The sequence below is a fragment of the Bison bison genome, unplaced genomic scaffold, assembly GCF_000754665.1.
Source record: "Bison bison bison isolate TAMUID 2011002044 unplaced genomic scaffold, Bison_UMD1.0 scf7180017864480, whole genome shotgun sequence".
In the NCBI taxonomy this organism is placed as follows: domain Eukaryota; kingdom Metazoa; phylum Chordata; class Mammalia; order Artiodactyla; family Bovidae; genus Bison; species Bison bison.
Window position 1 is genome coordinate 2,667,211 of NW_011495040.1, and position 17,351 is coordinate 2,684,561.

Sequence of the window (17,351 nt, forward strand, 5' to 3'; positions counted from 1 at the left end):
ACCGGGGAGCGAGCTCTCCTCGGGGGCCCAGCCGCCTTCCTCCTGCTCCTGCTGAACGCCTTCTTTGAGGCTGGTCCCTTCCTCCTGAATGTCCTCTTCCTCCTTCTCCTCTTCCTCCTTCTCCTCCTCCTCCTCGCTGTCATAGTCGACCTGGCAGGGTTGGAATGCAGGCTACGTCACTTGGGTCCGACCAGCAACCTGAACTTGACCTTGTAGAACAAGTGCCACCCCCCACCCCCAGAAGAGCTCTCATCTGCTGGCTGACCCCAGCCCCACCGGCTCTATCGGCCTGGCCTCTGCCCTCTGTTTGCCCCCTGGGGACACCAGCCCCTCAGTCCCAGGGCCCCCTCCTCGGAGCTGTGTGCCCTACCTCTAGCTCTCTCACCTGGGAGCCCTACTGGCCCCTCCATACCAGCAGCAATCGTGGTGGTAAAGGACTGAAAGAGGGAAGGGGAAGGACTCATTTTCTGTAAAGACAGAAGGTGGCCTGACTTTCCCTCCCGAAGGCCTTGGGGTCCCCCAATTTGATTCAGGTACAGGGACAGCCAGTCCTTAAGGGCAGCCCTGGGCCGGCTCCTGTCTATTCGTCACCCCACGAACACCACCTTCTCCATCGAATGGTTGTGTTTGGCAGACTGGTTTTGCTTCAAGGTTCCCCATGGTTCCAGCATGATGCAGAGGCATGTCCTTACACACCCAGGAGGGCAGCCCTCAGGTGTGACAGAGGTGTCACCTCAGCCAAAGGCCCCTCACCTCCTCCTCTTGTTTTTCCTTGCGTTTGGCATCTGAGGCGTCAGCATCTCCCTCCTCAGCTTCAGCGTCCACAATGTGCCCCTCCTCTTCCTCGTCGCCCTCCTGCTCTCCCTGGGGTTCCAGGAAAAGGAAGAGAAAGATGAGCTCCAATACCACGTGCCTGGTGAAGCCATCTATCCATGCACCATACTGGTCACCCATCCACCCGCCTGTCTCCTTACTTAGCCACCCAGCCACTCACCTGCCTCTCACCCACCTATTCATCACACAGTACCTACCACCTTCCCAATTCCATCTACATCCCTTCCACCCACCTACCCACCCCTGGATTCCATACTTCCTTCTCTTCAGCCTAAATCTTTACACATACCACTCATAAAACCTTGTATTAAGAAGAAGAAAAAAAAAAAGTACCAAGGCTTTCCAAGTCATTAAAAGAAGATGGTGCTAATATTGTTCCAAGTATTTATGCTTTGGGTGGAGATGAAAAGAATTACCTTGGCATTTTAGAAACTAAATATTTATTCATTTTTCCTGACCCTGGCACCTAGTTCTTTATGATCTCCTCCTGGGTGAATTAAGACTGGGCAGCCTTTCAAAGACATTCCAATTGGTAGACTCCAGGGCAGGAGACCTGGAATTCTGTCTAGGCCAGATCCTCATTTTAGGGATGAGGAGACAAACCCAGAGAGAGGAGGTGTCATAGCTGAAATCACGGAGCTGGAAAAGGATGGGACCAGTCTTCATTGCACCCCCGTCCAAGCAGAGAACAGCCAACTGTTGGCCCAGACAAGACCCAGGGAGTTGGCTCCACACTGCCTCTGCATCTCTGGGCAGATGTATATATGTATGTCTTAGTCGTTCAGTTGTGTCCGACTCTTTGCAACCCCATGGACTGTAGCCTGCCAGACTCTTCTGTCCATGGAATTTTACAGGCAAGAATACTGGAGTGGGTTGCCATTCCCTTCTCCAAGGGATCTTCCTGACCCAGATAAGGTATCATCATTTCTGGATTATTTTGCCTCCAATGGCTTCCCTCTGGCTCCTTCCTTTTCCATCACTGAAGCCCAACTTCCCTGCTTCAGAATGCCTCTCTGGTCCCTGCCCAGTACTCTGTGAGTCTCAGTTTATCTGGCCTAGGTAAGCCAAAGCCAGAGCCAGTGAAAACAGATAAAAAAACTTCCAAAAGTCTAGTAGGTATCATTACTTTGAGTCTATCCTCAGGATAAAAAAAAATTACCTACAGAGGAGAGGGGGCCCTGAGAGCAGACAGACGGATGAGCTGGGGCCCGCACCCAGGGCGAGGCAGGCCACCCTGGGGGGGCTGCCAGTGGCAGGTCCCTGTCGTGGCCCTCCACACCCAAGAAGGAAACACTGCTTCTCGGCTCTCAGAGCAGCAGATAAATCCTCAGGTAAGGGACTGCCCTGGTGGTCCAGTGGTTAAGACTGACTCCATGCTCCCAACGCAGGGTGCACAGGTTCAATCCCTGGTCAGGGAACTAAGACCCCACATGCTATGTGGCCACACACACACACACACACAAGCCAAGGTAAGCAGAGAGAGGGGCCAACCCTAGGAAGGAGTGCAAGGAGCACTGAAAACAGTCACAGAGCCATCCCAGGAGAGCAGACTCAGTGAGTCACCACCCTAAGGGGGCCCCAGCCTTGGACCTCCCTGTCATGGTCCCCAAGGGGCCCCCAGGGGACTTGCTCACCCGATTCCTCTCGGACTCGCCAGCATTGTCTAGATCCCGCTGGGTGGCTCTCCGCGTGTTCACATTTCTGAAAGCTGATGCTTTGCTGTTCTTCTTCCTGATGGCTTCCATCAGAATTTTAAAGAATCTAAAATTAGAAGAAAGCCCCGCAGCCCCGTTCAGTACCAGCATCTCCACTCTTCCTTCACTGCGGGGATAAGATGCTCTAAGGACTTCGCCCACTTGAGGTGATGCTGGGGACTGATTCAGGAGACAGAGACCTTGCCTCTCCAGTCGGCTCATTTCTTTCCCCTCTTGCTATTTTTGGGCTGAGGGGGCACATACGGTGCATCAGAAAGGCAGGGCTGAAAGTGTGCTCCACCATTCGCAGGGGGCACAGCCTGGATCACCACCAATGGTCTCCTGGGCCATTCCCAGGGGGCATGGCCTCAATCACCACCGATGATCTCCTGAACTTTACTTCTCTTGTCTGGAAAGTGTGGGTGTCATGCAATCTTGCTTTAGGGATCAGAAACACCCCCACGTCCACCAAAATCTGTCATGGGGCCTGGCAGGCTGGCTGCTCAATAAGTGACAGTTGTTGGTGCCGTGTGGGGCCAGCTAACCAGTACAGCAGGGCCTTCAGTAGGAGGGGCACCCAGGCTGGGGCCAGGGCTGCCCCCAGCCCACCTACCGCATCTCCAGGAAGTGCTTGGGGCTGACAACTTCTGTCTCCTTGGTGTGGGAGCCCTGACAATTTGATGAGAGAGCTAAGATGTGGAAGAGCTTATCAGAGTCTCCAAGGCAGTGATAACGTACTTTGTGGGAGTAAAGCACGTCGACAGACTGTGGTGGTGGTTGTTTAGTTGCTCAGTCCTGCCCAACTCGTTTGAGACCCCATGGACTGTAACACACCAGGCTCCTCTGTCCATAGCCAGGCAAGAATACTGGAGTGGGTTGCCATTTCCTTCACCAGAGGATCTTCCCGACCCATGGGTTCGATTGGCAGCTAAAGTCTTTACCATTGAGCCAGCAGGGAAGCCCATCGACAGGTTAGAACCAAAGGAAGTTAAAAGGACTAACGCGAGGCAGAAAGAGCCCAGCAGGCCTTCCCCGGCCCCTCCTCCTGGGTTATCTATTCGTCGCCCACCTTGTCTCCTGTCCCCTGCTCCTGTCTTCATATATCCTCTTGCTGGTCTTCTGAGTCAGGCACACCAAATGGACTGCTTTTAATTATACAAACTATCAGTTCCTCATCTGCCCAGCCAGCCAGCCTGTGTTCTCTGAGCATCTGTGAGGTGCCTGCCACGTGCCAGCCCAGGGGGCAAAGCCAGGATGAAACGACAGGCACTCAGCACCTTAACTGGAGGAGTGAGCTGGTCACGTGTTTACTATTTTGTTCAGTAAAAGCAACAGACTGCTACTCTCCCTCCCAATTTCCAACCCCCCCCCACCCAAGTTTTTAAAGCTGTACATGGTTTTGGCTGAGGTTTCTGCCTTTGGAAGGCTCCTTACCCACTGATCCAGGAAAAAGCCTGGTCAACAGGCAGGAGGAACAGGAACAAGAGGGCCAGATAGGGAGATGCCCAGCTTGACTTTAGAAAGATATAAAATCAACTGGGAAGAGAGGGAGGAAGAGATGCTTCTGAAAGGACAGGTTCAGGTCTCTGCTCTGCCAGAGTCTAGACAGAGACAGACGAGGGCCTTGACCTCATATGGAACTGTGGGGACCACTCCTGCCACACGCCCAGAGTCAGGGCGCAGTCAGTCACCACAGGCCCACAGTGATCACTCTGTGAAGGTCATGCCATCTGTCAGAATGTGACAACTGAGGTGGAGCCGGACGGGGGCAGCAGCGGAGAAACCTCCCTCCCACATGAATTAATTACCAAAGGGAACATGACTCTCGGCTGTTTCCGAAGGTGCCTGCCAACAGCTCCACCACCTGCCATGTGCAGGGTCAGTCTCACAGAAGCCAACCTGGTGTGACACAGCTGGGGACCGGAGGTCGGAACGCACCTCCTGCCTCTGAGCTCAGTATTCTTCCCACCTCACAGCCCCAGCCTGCCTTCTGAATCATTTCCACACACACCCAAAGGGATGGGTGCCAGGAGGAATATTTAGGAGAGCTTCATGGCTTATTTGTCTCCATTAGGGAAGCACCTCATGTGTTTCTATCTTTTTTCTCTCCCATTTATGGAAAAAGAGTCTCATGAGGGAATCCCCGGCAGTCCAGTAGTTGAGACTCCATGCTTCCACTGCAGGGGCTGCGGGTTCGATCCCTGCAGTTGGGGAACTAAGATCCTATAAGCCACGCAGTGCAGTCAAGAAAGTAAAGTTTCATGATTCAAAAGAAGGGAAGAAAGGGAGGGGAAAAGGGAAGAGAGACAGAAAAGAGGTGGAGAGAGATGAGAAAGGGGAGAAGGAGAAAGAAAAAAGAAAAAGCTTCTGGGGGTGTGTGTGGGGGAGTGGTCACCCTTCTGAAGGCACATTCCCATCCCCACATGGTCTGCATGGGGCCTGCACAGCGCAGGCCTGGCAAAGGCAGCCCAACCACTCACCCCCCGATGCTGCTCTCTCGCTTGAACCCTGCCTGCCCAAGCCACAGAGTAGCTTCACCAAGGGCGAGGGCCCATAGCTTTATCACAGCTCTTTAAGTACTCTAGCCAAATGCCAAGTAGGAGCTGACTAAGGAGCCGACTAATTTCACCACTGAGAAGAGAAGTCAGGGTTCTCCCTAACAAGAAGAAATTTTTAAACAGTGATGGATTTTCAATCCCCCAAGTGAATATAAAGAGAAAGAACTCTGGGCACAGCATGGTGCACACCTCATGCGACTTTCCTGCCTACACCTGAGATGCATGGAAATAGGGCCGATCGGCCCGCTCTCGGTAATTCTCAAGAGGCCACATGATCCTAATTCCCGTTTCTCAGACAAGGGCTGCCTGGCCAGCACAAACACGTGGCACGCTGAGAGAGGTGTTCCTCCCAGTTAATTATTGAGCTGGCGTCCGGTCTCCTGCGACATGACCCAGCACCCCGAGAGCACTCCTGACAGAATGAGCCTCCTCCACCCTGGCGAGGGGTGACGCACATGCTCCCCAGAGCCCGGCCGGCTCCCCCATCCAAAGGGCTGAGCTCACATCCAAGGTCATCTAAACAACCCTGGCCGTCCTATACGCCACCTGCTTAGTGGGGCCAGGCTGCAGCCAGCCCAGGTCTTCAGGTGAGAGGGAAGAAGAGGGCCTGGGCAAGACAGTCGCTCCCTCCTGGCCACACTACCCCAGGACTGCCCTGCAAGTGGGCGGCACTCAGCAAATATTTGTGGAATCACTGTGTGGATGGACATCCTGCCTCCACCCTGCCCTTGGTTCTTTGATTCAGAGTAGCATTGGAAGACCTGAGGGCTGTTCCAGACTGAAGACAGGGGCCAGGGGTCCGTGGCCAAATCCTGTTAACATGTCTAGTTGAGCCTCAACGGGCTTTTACAAAGATATGAATTAGCTGTAAATGCTTACAAATTAGAGACTAATTTATAAAAGTAAAAGCAAACAAGGGCTTCCCAGGTGGCACTAGTGGTAAAGAATCCACCTGCAATGCAGGAGACATAATGAGTCGTGAGTTCGATCCCTGGGTTGGGAAGATCCCCTGGAGGAGGGCATGGCAACCCACTCCAGTATTCTTGCCTGGAGAATCCCCACGGACAGAGGATCCTGGTGGGCTACAGTCCATAGCGTCGCCAAGAGTCAGACATGACTGAAACGACTGAGCAAGCACACACACACACACACACACACACACACACACACACAAAACAACCAAAGACAGGAAAAAAAAGAGAGGTAGTTTTGTTATTACTTTTTTTGAATCAGAAGGTCTGGCCACCCTGGCCCACATTCCTGCCCTCTCGAGGCAGATGACACGCTCTCCAGCTGGCCAGGGGCTCCCAAATGCCTCACCGGCCTTCTTACCTGCCGACCCCGCAGCCATTTGACTCTGCGCTCCACCATCCAGGGTCGGGTGGCAAGTCAGCAGTGCTTTATTGGCTCTTGTGGCTTGCACCAGCCCTGATATGAAACCCCTTCCAAATCCTGGGCACTCAGCACTGTGGCCCATGCTATCCAGTGTCTAACAGTGACTTGAACTTGAGAGAAAAATGGATGCTCAATCTCCCTACCAGAAAGGAACCAGATCTTTTCCATAAAAAGGTGGAGGTAGAACCTCCCTGGTGGGTCAGTGGTAAAGAATCTGCCTGCCAAGACAGGAGACGTGGTTTGATCCCTGATCCAGGAAGATACCATATGTCTCGGAGCAACTAAGCCCATGTGCCACAACTACTGAGAGCCTGTCCTCTAGAGTCCAGGAGCCACAACAACTGAGCCCACGCACTGCAGCTACTGAAGCCCGAGTGCCCTGGAGCCCATGCTCCAAAACAAGAGAAGCCACCGCAGTAAGAAGCCTCTGCACTACATCTAGAGAGTAACCCCCATTTGGGGCAACTAGACAAAAGGCCGCACCATGACAAGACCCAGCACAGCCAAAATAAATACATAAAATTATTTTAAAAAGCTGGAGGTTAATCCCAATTATAGAGCTAAGTTTAAGAGCAGCATGTTGTTAGCACAGGGCTCCTTCCTGACAGAATATAAATGTATTAAGAACCACGTCATGTCAGAAATGAACACCACATGCTGGTCTGACATCACAGCACCATCCCTCTGATAAAGTTCTGTTCTCTTTATGGTCCATGTACTCCTATACCTTAAATCCTCCAAATATGAGTAGATGAAACTCATGGGCCAGAGAGTAGGAGGCAGGCAGGGCAATGGAGTCACACCCACAAGCCAGATGAGGCTGCAGGACCTCCTGTTTTCCTAAACACTTCCCTTGAGCGAATCATCTGGGAAAGAGCCCTCAGGCCCTGGGAGTTCTCTGGCCAGGAGCCCTCGAGGTTGATGACAAAGTCATACAATAAGAATGTGCCAAAGTCAAATGGCCTGAGTCTTGACCTGGTTTCCATGAAGTGTAAGATGTCCTCGGGCCTCGTGCACTTCTCCTGCTGGTAGTACGCATGTGGCAGGAACTGAAACCGCAGCTGGTATACCCGGAACTTGTTCTGTTTCTCCCCTATACAGAAGGACTCCTGGACATCAATTTTCTCCAACACCTAGAATCAGACAGACAGGACCCGGTGTGCCCCATGCCTGGGACTGAGCATTATAAGTGGGAACACTGAGTTTGCAGGCACAGGGGCTGGGACCATGAGCCAAAGTTTAAAATGAGCGCTACTAATGTAGATCCCTCTCAGGGTAGGGAGAGGGACCCCCGCCCTGTAGGTCACACCTCCTGAGAAGGGCCTGAGGCTGCAGGGGGAGGGCTCCAGTAGGGCTGGTAAGTTAATCAAGAAAGTATCTTTATTTGTAAGGCACATAAGAGTGCTGCAGAACCAGTGGTTACTTTTAAAGCTTCCTGACCCACCCCTGCTCAGCACTTGGCAGAGGAAGCCTGCCTCTCTCACTGGTGAAGTCTGAGCCCAGAGTCAGAAGAGCTGACAAAGGCCCTTCTTCCTGGATGGGAGGATGGATGGAGGAGACACAGGAAAACGCCTGCAGCCGGGTCTGAGGGAGATCATTACCTCCCCGAGACACACTCTGGTGAGTTGCTTCTTCAGGCTTTTCACTTTCTTCAGTGCTTTCTTGGTATTGAACACAGGTACACTCATCATCGGCGTCTTGATGTTGGAACTGGCCACCATGAGGATCTCCCGCAACCTGTCATGGAACAAGGGCACATCTGAGCCAAAGCAGCACCTGGAGTCTCTATTTTGCAAAGTCTTTCTCATTAACATGCTGGAGTTCTTTCAGGATCTGCAAGGGACCTTAGGATCTTGAGGAGGAAATAAGCTGATCAGGGTGTCCCTGCTCTGGCCCTGTATGTGACAGCAAGGGACTCTGCAGTCAGCTTCCTCCACTGAAGCATGGGCTCCTCAAGGACAGGGCTGTGTCTTCTTGCTCCCTGTCACCTATGCCTCACTTACAGTGCTTACTAAGGGCTTACCGAACAAACGAGAGACGCAAGGAAGGGAACCAGTGTCTGCAGCGCTCCTACTAGGCACAAGGACCACAGCCAGGCCTCAGCCACGGCTCAGTGGCTGCGGCCCCTGCCCTCCTCCTCCCCACAAACCCCAAGGCTGAGAAAGCTGAGGAGCCTGAGTCACTCAGCTAGAAAGCGGCCAGGCTGGGCAGGTGAGCGTGATCTCTGTTCTCTCCTCTCACCCAGCAGCCATCATCCTGCAGGGTGCACACTTTGACCTGAAGAGCCAGGGTCCCTCTGGATTCTGTTCTAGGTGAGTGGTACCCCCAGAGCCAGGCAACCAGATGGCCTGACCCCGGGAGCCTGCAGTTTCACAAGCATTCCAGGAAACTGGGATCCAGGAGTTGGTGGAGAGCTAAATGGAGATGCTGAGAAGCCTGGGCATGGATCCAAGTGCAGAAACCAGTTGGGCTCCGGAAATTCCAACCGTGACCCCCGCTTTGATGACCCTGTCTCTTTCACAAACACATACTCTCAAAACTTCATATACACACCCACCCACACTCTCATATTCATACTCACACACACCCTCACCCACACACTCATACACTCATACATACATTCACATTCATACACACTCACACACACATTCATACACACACACTCTCACTCATACACACACACACTTTCACACTCTAATGAAATCCCCTCCTTCCCAGGAGCAGGCTTGGACAGACCCTGCCTGTGTACCCTTGAAGCCCACCTCGGAATGCCCAGGGTGACGTTCATCTCGCCTCTGCCGGCAAAGTGGAAGGTGTTGAGCGTCATCTGTGTGGAGGGCTCCCCGATGCTCTGGGCGGCCAGCAGGCCCACGGCCTCACCCGGGTCGCATAGAGAGCGCTGCCACTTGAGCTGCAGCAGAGTCCTCAAACTGGAAACAGGGTGGGGGGACATCAGGGGTCAGAGACACAGACACCACCTGCCTGTCACGAGCTGACGACAGACCCTGTGAGCAGGGTGCGTGCACCTGATGCCTCGTCCTCCTTCTGGGCTTGTTTTACCAGGCAAATGGTCCTTCTAAGCCTTCAGTTCCTGCCAATGACCCTGAAATGTCCTAAATGACGCAGCACAAAGCCCAGCTGGGTGGCTGAAGCGCTGGGTGTCCACGTTCAGACTGCTCACGTCTACCCAGAGAATGTCATGGAACCTGTGAACTCACTGTTCACATTTCCCTTGGCTAATTCTTTATTCCCCACTGGCTATGACAGCTTGGAGAGGGCCGAAACCTCCCTCTGTAGAAACTAGGGAGAGGTTCACGGAACAAGCAAGGGGATCTGGTCGGGGAGGCGGGAATAGGGCACTTATCTTCTTAATTAGTGCAAGTGGCTATGGGCCACTTTGGAAGTATGCGTGCTATATGATTTTGTAACCTTTGTAACTTACTAATAACCCTTTTTCCTATTTTTAGAACAGCTACAGAAACACTGTGTGACCCCAGCACACAGGACAAGGAATTGACTCAGTAAATCAAGACTAAATGGACCTTATGTGTGAGTACAGAGGAAAGTAATAAAACTACATTTCTATGCAAGTTCTTTTTATTAATAAAAATCAGACTTTTCGCTAACCTGATGTGTATTCTCTCCCAACTACTTCAAACCAGTGAGGTTTGAGTGCATATCAGTATTCCTGACAGAAAAAACCTTCGAATACGTTGGGGTTGCCCCCAGAGCTTGGGGCTTGCTAACAGAGCCTCTGTGAGAGTCACGGCAGCACACTTGCCTCCCCATCTCGGCCCACCGAACCCAAGTGATGCTCCCGGGGGCTAAGCCTGCGCCACTCCTGATGCAGCACAGTTGGAGGGAGGACCCACGTGGTCCTTCTGAAAGTAAATGGCAGCATCCTGAGCGGCAGGGAGGAAGGTGAAAGGGAATCGGGGCCTTGCTTTTTCAGGGAAAACCCAGCTGGCAGCTAAACCACAACCTGCTGTGATATAGTACTCCATCTTCATACCTCTGAGGCCTGGCTGGAGCAATCAGTTTAAGGCGTAAAAAGTGACAGCTGTCCCTCCACTCCAGGTCCTCCACCCAAGAATCTGTCTTTGCTCCTCCCCCTGTCGCAGTCCCACTCCCTGGACCCTCAGACTCCCTGTGTATCTGGCAGGGTTTCATCAGGTGCAGGACATGCAGCCAAGCTAGAGCAGGTGATCTCAGGCCTCCAGCTCTGCAGGCCAGGCTAAGAGAATTGAGAGGGAAGGACCCCCTGATGACTGCTCTGAGACCAGTGCCCCAGCAGACATTCCTTGGGGGTACATATCACCTTTCAATTCACTCTGCCTCAGTGCTAGTCCATGCCTGGCTTCCCACTTGTCTTGGTAAGTCACTAGTCACTAAGTCGTATCTGACTCTTTGCAACCCCATGGACTGTAGCCTCCCAGGCTCTTCTGTTCAAGGAATTTTCCAGGCAAGAATACTGGAGTCAGCTGCCATTTCCTTTTCCAGGGGATCTTCCTGATCCAGGGGTCGAATCTGTGTCTAATGCATTGGCAGGCAGGTTCTTTACCACTGCATCACCTGGGAATGGGAAGCCCAAACTCTACTTCAAACGCAGTCAAAGACAGCAATGATCAAGGAACTGTTCATTAATTCCTTAACATTCTACTTTTAATCACGATAGTTATTTATATTAGCTTTGAGCAACAATATCACATTACGCCATATTAAATTTACAGCTGACAAAAGTTTTATTTTTCATATTAATTAATTTCTTTTCCTTGTTTTATTTTTCTGTGAACAAGTCCAAGCTGGGACTCCATGTGGTCCTTCCTCCTCGAAGCTTTGAAACTCGAAGCTCAAAGGGTCAGTGGAATCATCAGACCCAGCCCCTTACAAAAGGCTAAGATGTGGTGTCAAAGGGCAAAGGATGACCTGTGCCAGGTCCCAGGGTTGGCAGCTGCTGACCAGATTCCCTGCCTCTCACTGAGCCATGCCTACCATCCCACACTCAAAAGAACAGTCACTATGTTGAGTCTCCTTCCCCACAGAGCAGTCTCCTCCATCTTGGCTCAGGTGGGGGACGCACTCCTGCCTAAGCTCTCATCTGTCCCGCAGCCCTCAGGGCTTGCAAGGTGCCCTCTGTTTCACTTCCCTTCCTCCTACTGGAGTCTCAGACCCAGGAGGCTGCCGGAGTGGGCAGGGAAGGGCCTGAGAGAAGCAGAGTCTCCCTCTGCAGGTGCAGAAGGTCAATGTTATTACCTGTCGAGAGAAAGCCCCGATTTCTCGTAACTCCGCTCTGCCTGAGCTGCCCACTCGCAGCTGTAGTCGTCCATCTTCTTTTCAAATGTTTCTGACACAGATGCGAAGTAGATGTCTGGGCGCCAGACAGACAGACTGGGGTCGGGACAAGGAGCCGCCTTCTTCTGGTACTTCCTCCGGCTTTGTTCGTCTAACTCAGCCCACATCCTCAGCATCTGGAAGGAAGGACAGGACTCAGCTATGTGGGACAACACCAGGAATGGGCTTTTCTTCCTGGGGTGTCCAGTAGGATGAGGAGGATCAAAGGCCCTTGCTTCAAATGACAGCATGGGAAAGAGACAGAAATCTGACAGCACAGGAAAGTCATCTTGACATTGGAAGGACAGAGAACCGAATCCATCCCAGGGCGCACTGCGTGACCACGACTCTAGGAGCCATTCGTTGTGGCCCATATAAGCTACTCTCCAAACTGCAATTCTTGTAGAATAAAATGCAACATTATTAATAATCATCCTGGGATGAGAGGCAAACCAGGGCTGTCTCAGGCCCATGAGGACACAGTCACCATGAGTCAGGTGCTTGTGCTGATCCCTGTCTGTCCCGTCCAGGCTTTCACATGCCCGATGCCCTGAAGCTGTCCCATAGCAACCGCTTCAAAGTGTTCCCCTGCCTCCTGGCTCAGCTATGCTTAGAAGGTGGGAGATGGCAGAAGAAGAGGGGAAAGAGGGAGGAGAGGAAGGCTGGACATCCAGTCCCGACCCTAAGGGGTCTCTGAGCCCCAGTCTCTCAACTGAGGGCTCCTGTCACGTGGTCTCTGCCCACGGCCACCTTCTCCACTCCTGATGACTGTTCACGTCCTCGGGGAGGCTGGGGAACCCAACTTACCAGCCCTAGTTAGCTGCCTGGAACCCTGTCCACACCTTAGTAAAGATGCATGCATGCGTGCTCAGTCGCTTCAGTCATGTCTGACTCTTTGTGACCCCATGGGGTATAGCCTTCCAGGCTCCTCTGTCCATTGGGATTCTCCAGGCAAGAATACTGGAGTGGGTTGCCATGCCTTCCTCCAGGGGATATTCCTGACTCAGGGATTGAACCTGAGTCTCCTGCACTACAGGTGGATACTTTACCTCTAAGCCACTGGGGAGGCCTCTTTGTACAGATTTCCCCTCCTTAAAATGATATTTGAGTGCCATTTTTCCTGGCCAACAGTGAATGAAGCTAGATTTCATGGCTGGACCTTCCACCAGGAAAACAACCCCTCATCCCCTCAACCCCACTGATCCCCCACCTCCTCCAGCATCACCTGGCAAGTCTCGGGGCTGCGGCCGTTCTGGTTTGTGCCCTCAAGGTTCAAGGCTTTCACAGCTGCCTGAATTTTCTGGGAGTAATTCAAGAAGGCGCCTTTCCTCAGGAGGGTGTTGGAATGCTTGCTGTGCCATTTTTTGATGGCTCTGAAATGACGGAGAGCTTTCTGGGGATCCGCTCTGGATAAAACTTCATGGAGATGCTTCGTTTTCATTATTACCTAGACAAACAGACCACACAAGCAAGAAAGAAGAGGTGAGGGTGTAACACAAAGGCCATGGCACACAACTCACAAAAGCTCACAGGAGGTGGCCCGTGTGGAGCCCTCACGATGCCCCTTGGGGGGCTGAGTACCTGCTGCTAACCAGGGGCTCACTCGGTGCCAACCAGAGTCGGGAGCTGGCAGTCTCAGGAGCTGAGGTCATGGGGCAGAAACCTTGACACTCAGAGTCCTTCCAGAACATGGGTATTTCTGGGAAGAAAGGAGGAGGGGACAGGCACCAGGGTGGAAAGGAGCTGGCCCTTAACTTTCAATCTGACCACCTGCTCATGACCTTGAACAGGCCATGTCAGTTTCAGTTTCCCAATCTGCAAAACCTGGGGGACTGCTCAGCCAATGCTGATGATCCCTCTTGGGCCAGTAAGGCATGGAATGAAAACCATGGGCTTGTGAGTCAGAGGGCCTGGGTGTAGACATGAGCCCTGCTCCTCACCAGCTCGTCACTTAAACTCTGATACTCGGTTGTCTTGGCTGTAAAATGGGCAGAGGGGTCCCTGTGTGCCCAGGCAGCAGTGAGGAGGCAGGCAGACAGCAGCCACAGTGCACTCGAGTTTAGGACCGTAAATGCCCCCAACAGTGCAGGTGTTCGAAGCATCTGCCATGTCAGGCGTTCCAGGGCGTTGCTTGGTGCTTTTAAATTCTCCCTCCTCTAGTTTTCAGCGGTCACTCTGATTGCGTGGCAAAGCTCAGGGTGGGAGGTCCACCACACAGGCCCTACCCCGCCACCCCCAGGCTCCGGAAGGCGGCACACTACCTCATAGTTGCTGGTGAGGAAGGGGAACTGCTTAGGCTGCAGGAACTGTGTCTTGGGGATGTCCAGGCCGTCCTCCCCGTACAGGAACTGCACCACGCTGCCATCACTGTCGCGGACTGTCAGGTCGTATTGGACAACCAGCCCCTCCAGGTGTTTGATGATGCACCTGTACAGAGACCCTTGGCTCAGTGCCTCCTGGAGCAGCATTTGACAGGGCAGGTGGAAGGCAGAGGCAGAAAGGTGGACTGCTGTTCTACAGCCAAGCAAGCCCCGGGACAGGCTGGCTCCCGTGCCCCTGTGTGACCCTCGCTCCAACCTCCAGCTGTGGCTGCCTGCCCTGCCCAGGGAAAGGGCACAGCTGCTGACACCTGGGCCCTTCCTGTAAACCTCTGAGTTCACGCTAGACCAATCCTCTAGAACTGGCTATTTTCTGTCTCAGAACACCCATGGATTACTTTTCAGAAGTTTTTTTTCCCCCCAAAGGGATCTTAAGCAAATTGGCGATGAAAATGTGAAAAAGAGACAGAGCTTGAGTGGACCCGGGACGCTGAGCCACCTGAAGGTGGCAGGGCAGGTGCTTTTTACCTCTGGAGGTATCCGGAACGGCTGGTCTTCACAGCAGTGTCCACCAGACCCTCTCGGCCGGCCATGCAGTGGAAGAAGAACTCCTGTGGGAGAAGCGGGAAGGCCCAGGGGCGGCACAGTGAGGACAGCTGCTTCCTGGAGGGCGGCTCAGGTCCATGTCCCCAGCAGCTCCGGTGGCTCTGATGATGCCAGGGACATCTGCGCTCCCCTGGGGTGACCTCTGTCTTATCCTGCCCGAGAGCAGAGGGACAAGTGGAGGACCAGGGCCAGTTCTCATGCTCAGGAGGCCATTCTCAGCGCCACACTCCACGTTTCAAACAGAAATGGCACTTCTGCCTCATCACATAGTGTTTTCCAAACTTCCACAATGAGACATGTGTTTGTAACAACGATTGGCAAACATGTACATACATCCACACACGTGTGTGGATAAAGATACATGATTCAAGCTAAAACTATGGAACTTTATGAAATGACCCCAGCCCTCACTCGGATGCCTTCTTTATCACCCTACTCTATTCCATCACATAAAGCCAGTTGCTATCTTTTACCATGGTTTCATGATTCACTTAGGGGTCGCAACCAGTGTTCAGAACTCTCTGGTCTACATCAGCTCTCCACTACCCTTTGCCAGAGGCCATGGACAACCACTGGAGAGTCTGTGTGAGACCAAGAGAGAAGCCCTGGGCATAGCCGATGGCCTTGACACAAAAGGTCAGTTCTCTTCACAACCTAGACTTGTTGTCTGACCACAAGAGGAGTCTTTGCAGAGATGCACTGGACTAGGCAACAGAAAGCACTAATCAAAAAACGATTTCTCAAAGTGTGAGGAGAAAACCTTTCTCTTAGGGGAGAGTTCTATCGCTGATGGAGGAAAAACTAGGCATTTGCCACAACTGGTCAGTTTCTCCAGGGTCAAGGAAGAGCCGTGAGGCTCTCTTGGGGAGCTTTGTAAAATAAATCTCTGTAATGCTCCTTTTGGCAATGGAGAGCACTCTGGGGAGGGCTTCCCCTTCCCCAGCTGCCCTCAGAGGCAGGGAAGAACCGGCTGAGAGAAGGCAAGAGGCAGGAAGAGGTTGAGCTGGGACTGATCTTATTCGTCTTCCCACTCATCAGCAATCCTGCCCGAGCACCCACGATGTGCCAGGTACCACACTGGGCTCTGGCATTCTGAAGGTGAACGTGATGTGGCTCTTATGGTTCTCAGGGGCCCCCGCCATCTACAAGGTAAGCAAGGATGTACAGGCATTTATTTCTTGACTATCTTTGCTTAAAGCTGTTGGTGAAGGTCATAGGCTTTCTACTTCTGAGCACAGAAATGAGGAGGAAAGCCAAAAGGAAAAACCAAAAAATACATACCGGAGGCTTGATGCCAGTGAGGAACCTGCCAGTCACGAAGCCACCAGCCCTGGGGGTGAATTCATAAGGCTCGAAGCAGGGCAACGACTTGCCAGATGCCATGAGCGGGGGTCTCCGACCTTCCAATTCGATCTGGCCCAGCAGGCACGAAATCTGGGAGAAGGGAAACCCAGATGGGACTGAAGACCTACACACGCCTTAAGTGATGCTCTGTCCCAGCAGGGGATGGAGCACCTGCTCTTCAAGAAAAACTGCATGGAAATGGAGTTCCTGGAGGTCAACCTACATTTCTTAATAAACCAGGAAAGCTGATGTTTCAGGAAAATACCTGTATCTTCCTTTCACTGACTGATTAGAATCTTCACATTTGGGGTCAGTTGAAATAGACAGTGCTTTGCAAAAGCAGCCATGTTTCAGAAGAATCTCGTGTTATACCTGAAAGGGACCTCCCTAACAGGGAAACTGAGACGAGCAGAAAATATAGTTTATTGTGATCCTGAACATTCTCAGGTCAAAAGAGAGTGAAACTGCCTAGTGATGCTCTTGGGGACAGTGTGTCTGGATTCTACTTAGTCAAAAGGGCTTCCTGGTGGCCTCGAGCCTTGTAAGCCCATTCCTACTGTTCTGTACTCACCAAACAATGAGATGGTCCTTAAGACTCTCTCAAGGTCATCAAATTTTTAAAAAAGTTGCTAAGATTTGTGAAATCATTGTGATAGCACTGCAACATGAAAATATATAACCATACAGTATCTAAATTTATAATAGGTATTTATATGAAACACTATGGAGAAGGAAATGGCAACCCACTCCAATATTCTTGCCTGGAGAATCCCATGGACAGAGAAGCCTTGTGGGTTACAGTCCATGGAGTCGTGAAGAATCAGACACGACTGAAGAGACTTAACATGTACACACACGATACACTATCTGGATATTTACCTCCGTGTGTCTACAACACTGGCGTGTTCACAGTGATTAGCTCCTGTACTGATTTCTACATATACTTCTGTATTGTGCAGTATTTGCCATGCTTTACGTGGAACATGGATTCTTTTAAAAACAGAAACAAATCTGAAAAGTGCCTCCTACAACCACCCCAGCCTTCTGCTAAGCAGCCAGCCTGCCTTTGCTCACACCTGCATGGTGTTCACTGTTGAACCTTTGGCTCCAGACTGTACCATCATCTGCAGATTGTTCTCTGGGAACTGTCTGTGTAGGCCGAAGGGCATGCATGCCTGCGGATGGAACACACACATCGGTCAGTGACTCCTCCTTGGGAATCTTAGGTTCAGAAGGTAAATGCGGGAGCCCACTTAGACTATGAATCTGGA

At 52.1% G+C, this 17,351-nt stretch overlaps 1 protein-coding gene across 1 annotated transcript in view; it reads right to left on the bottom strand.

Moving 5' to 3' along the window:
- Nucleotides 1-17,351, bottom strand: part of POLR1A (polymerase (RNA) I polypeptide A, 194kDa) — an 84,459-nt gene that overhangs the window by 4,482 nt on the left and 62,626 nt on the right. The window contains exons 19-30 of the mRNA XM_010862206.1: nt 17,157-17,255; nt 16,018-16,170; nt 14,659-14,741; nt 14,074-14,239; nt 13,038-13,259; nt 11,735-11,949; nt 9,244-9,411; nt 8,083-8,218; nt 7,457-7,614; nt 2,469-2,595; nt 754-864; nt 3-150 (exon numbers count right to left, since the gene is read on the bottom strand). Of these exons, the coding sequence (XP_010860508.1) occupies nt 3-150; nt 754-864; nt 2,469-2,595; nt 7,457-7,614; nt 8,083-8,218; nt 9,244-9,411; nt 11,735-11,949; nt 13,038-13,259; nt 14,074-14,239; nt 14,659-14,741; nt 16,018-16,170; nt 17,157-17,255 (1,786 nt within the window). The remainder of the gene's footprint in view (nt 1-2; nt 151-753; nt 865-2,468; nt 2,596-7,456; nt 7,615-8,082; nt 8,219-9,243; nt 9,412-11,734; nt 11,950-13,037; nt 13,260-14,073; nt 14,240-14,658; nt 14,742-16,017; nt 16,171-17,156; nt 17,256-17,351) is intronic.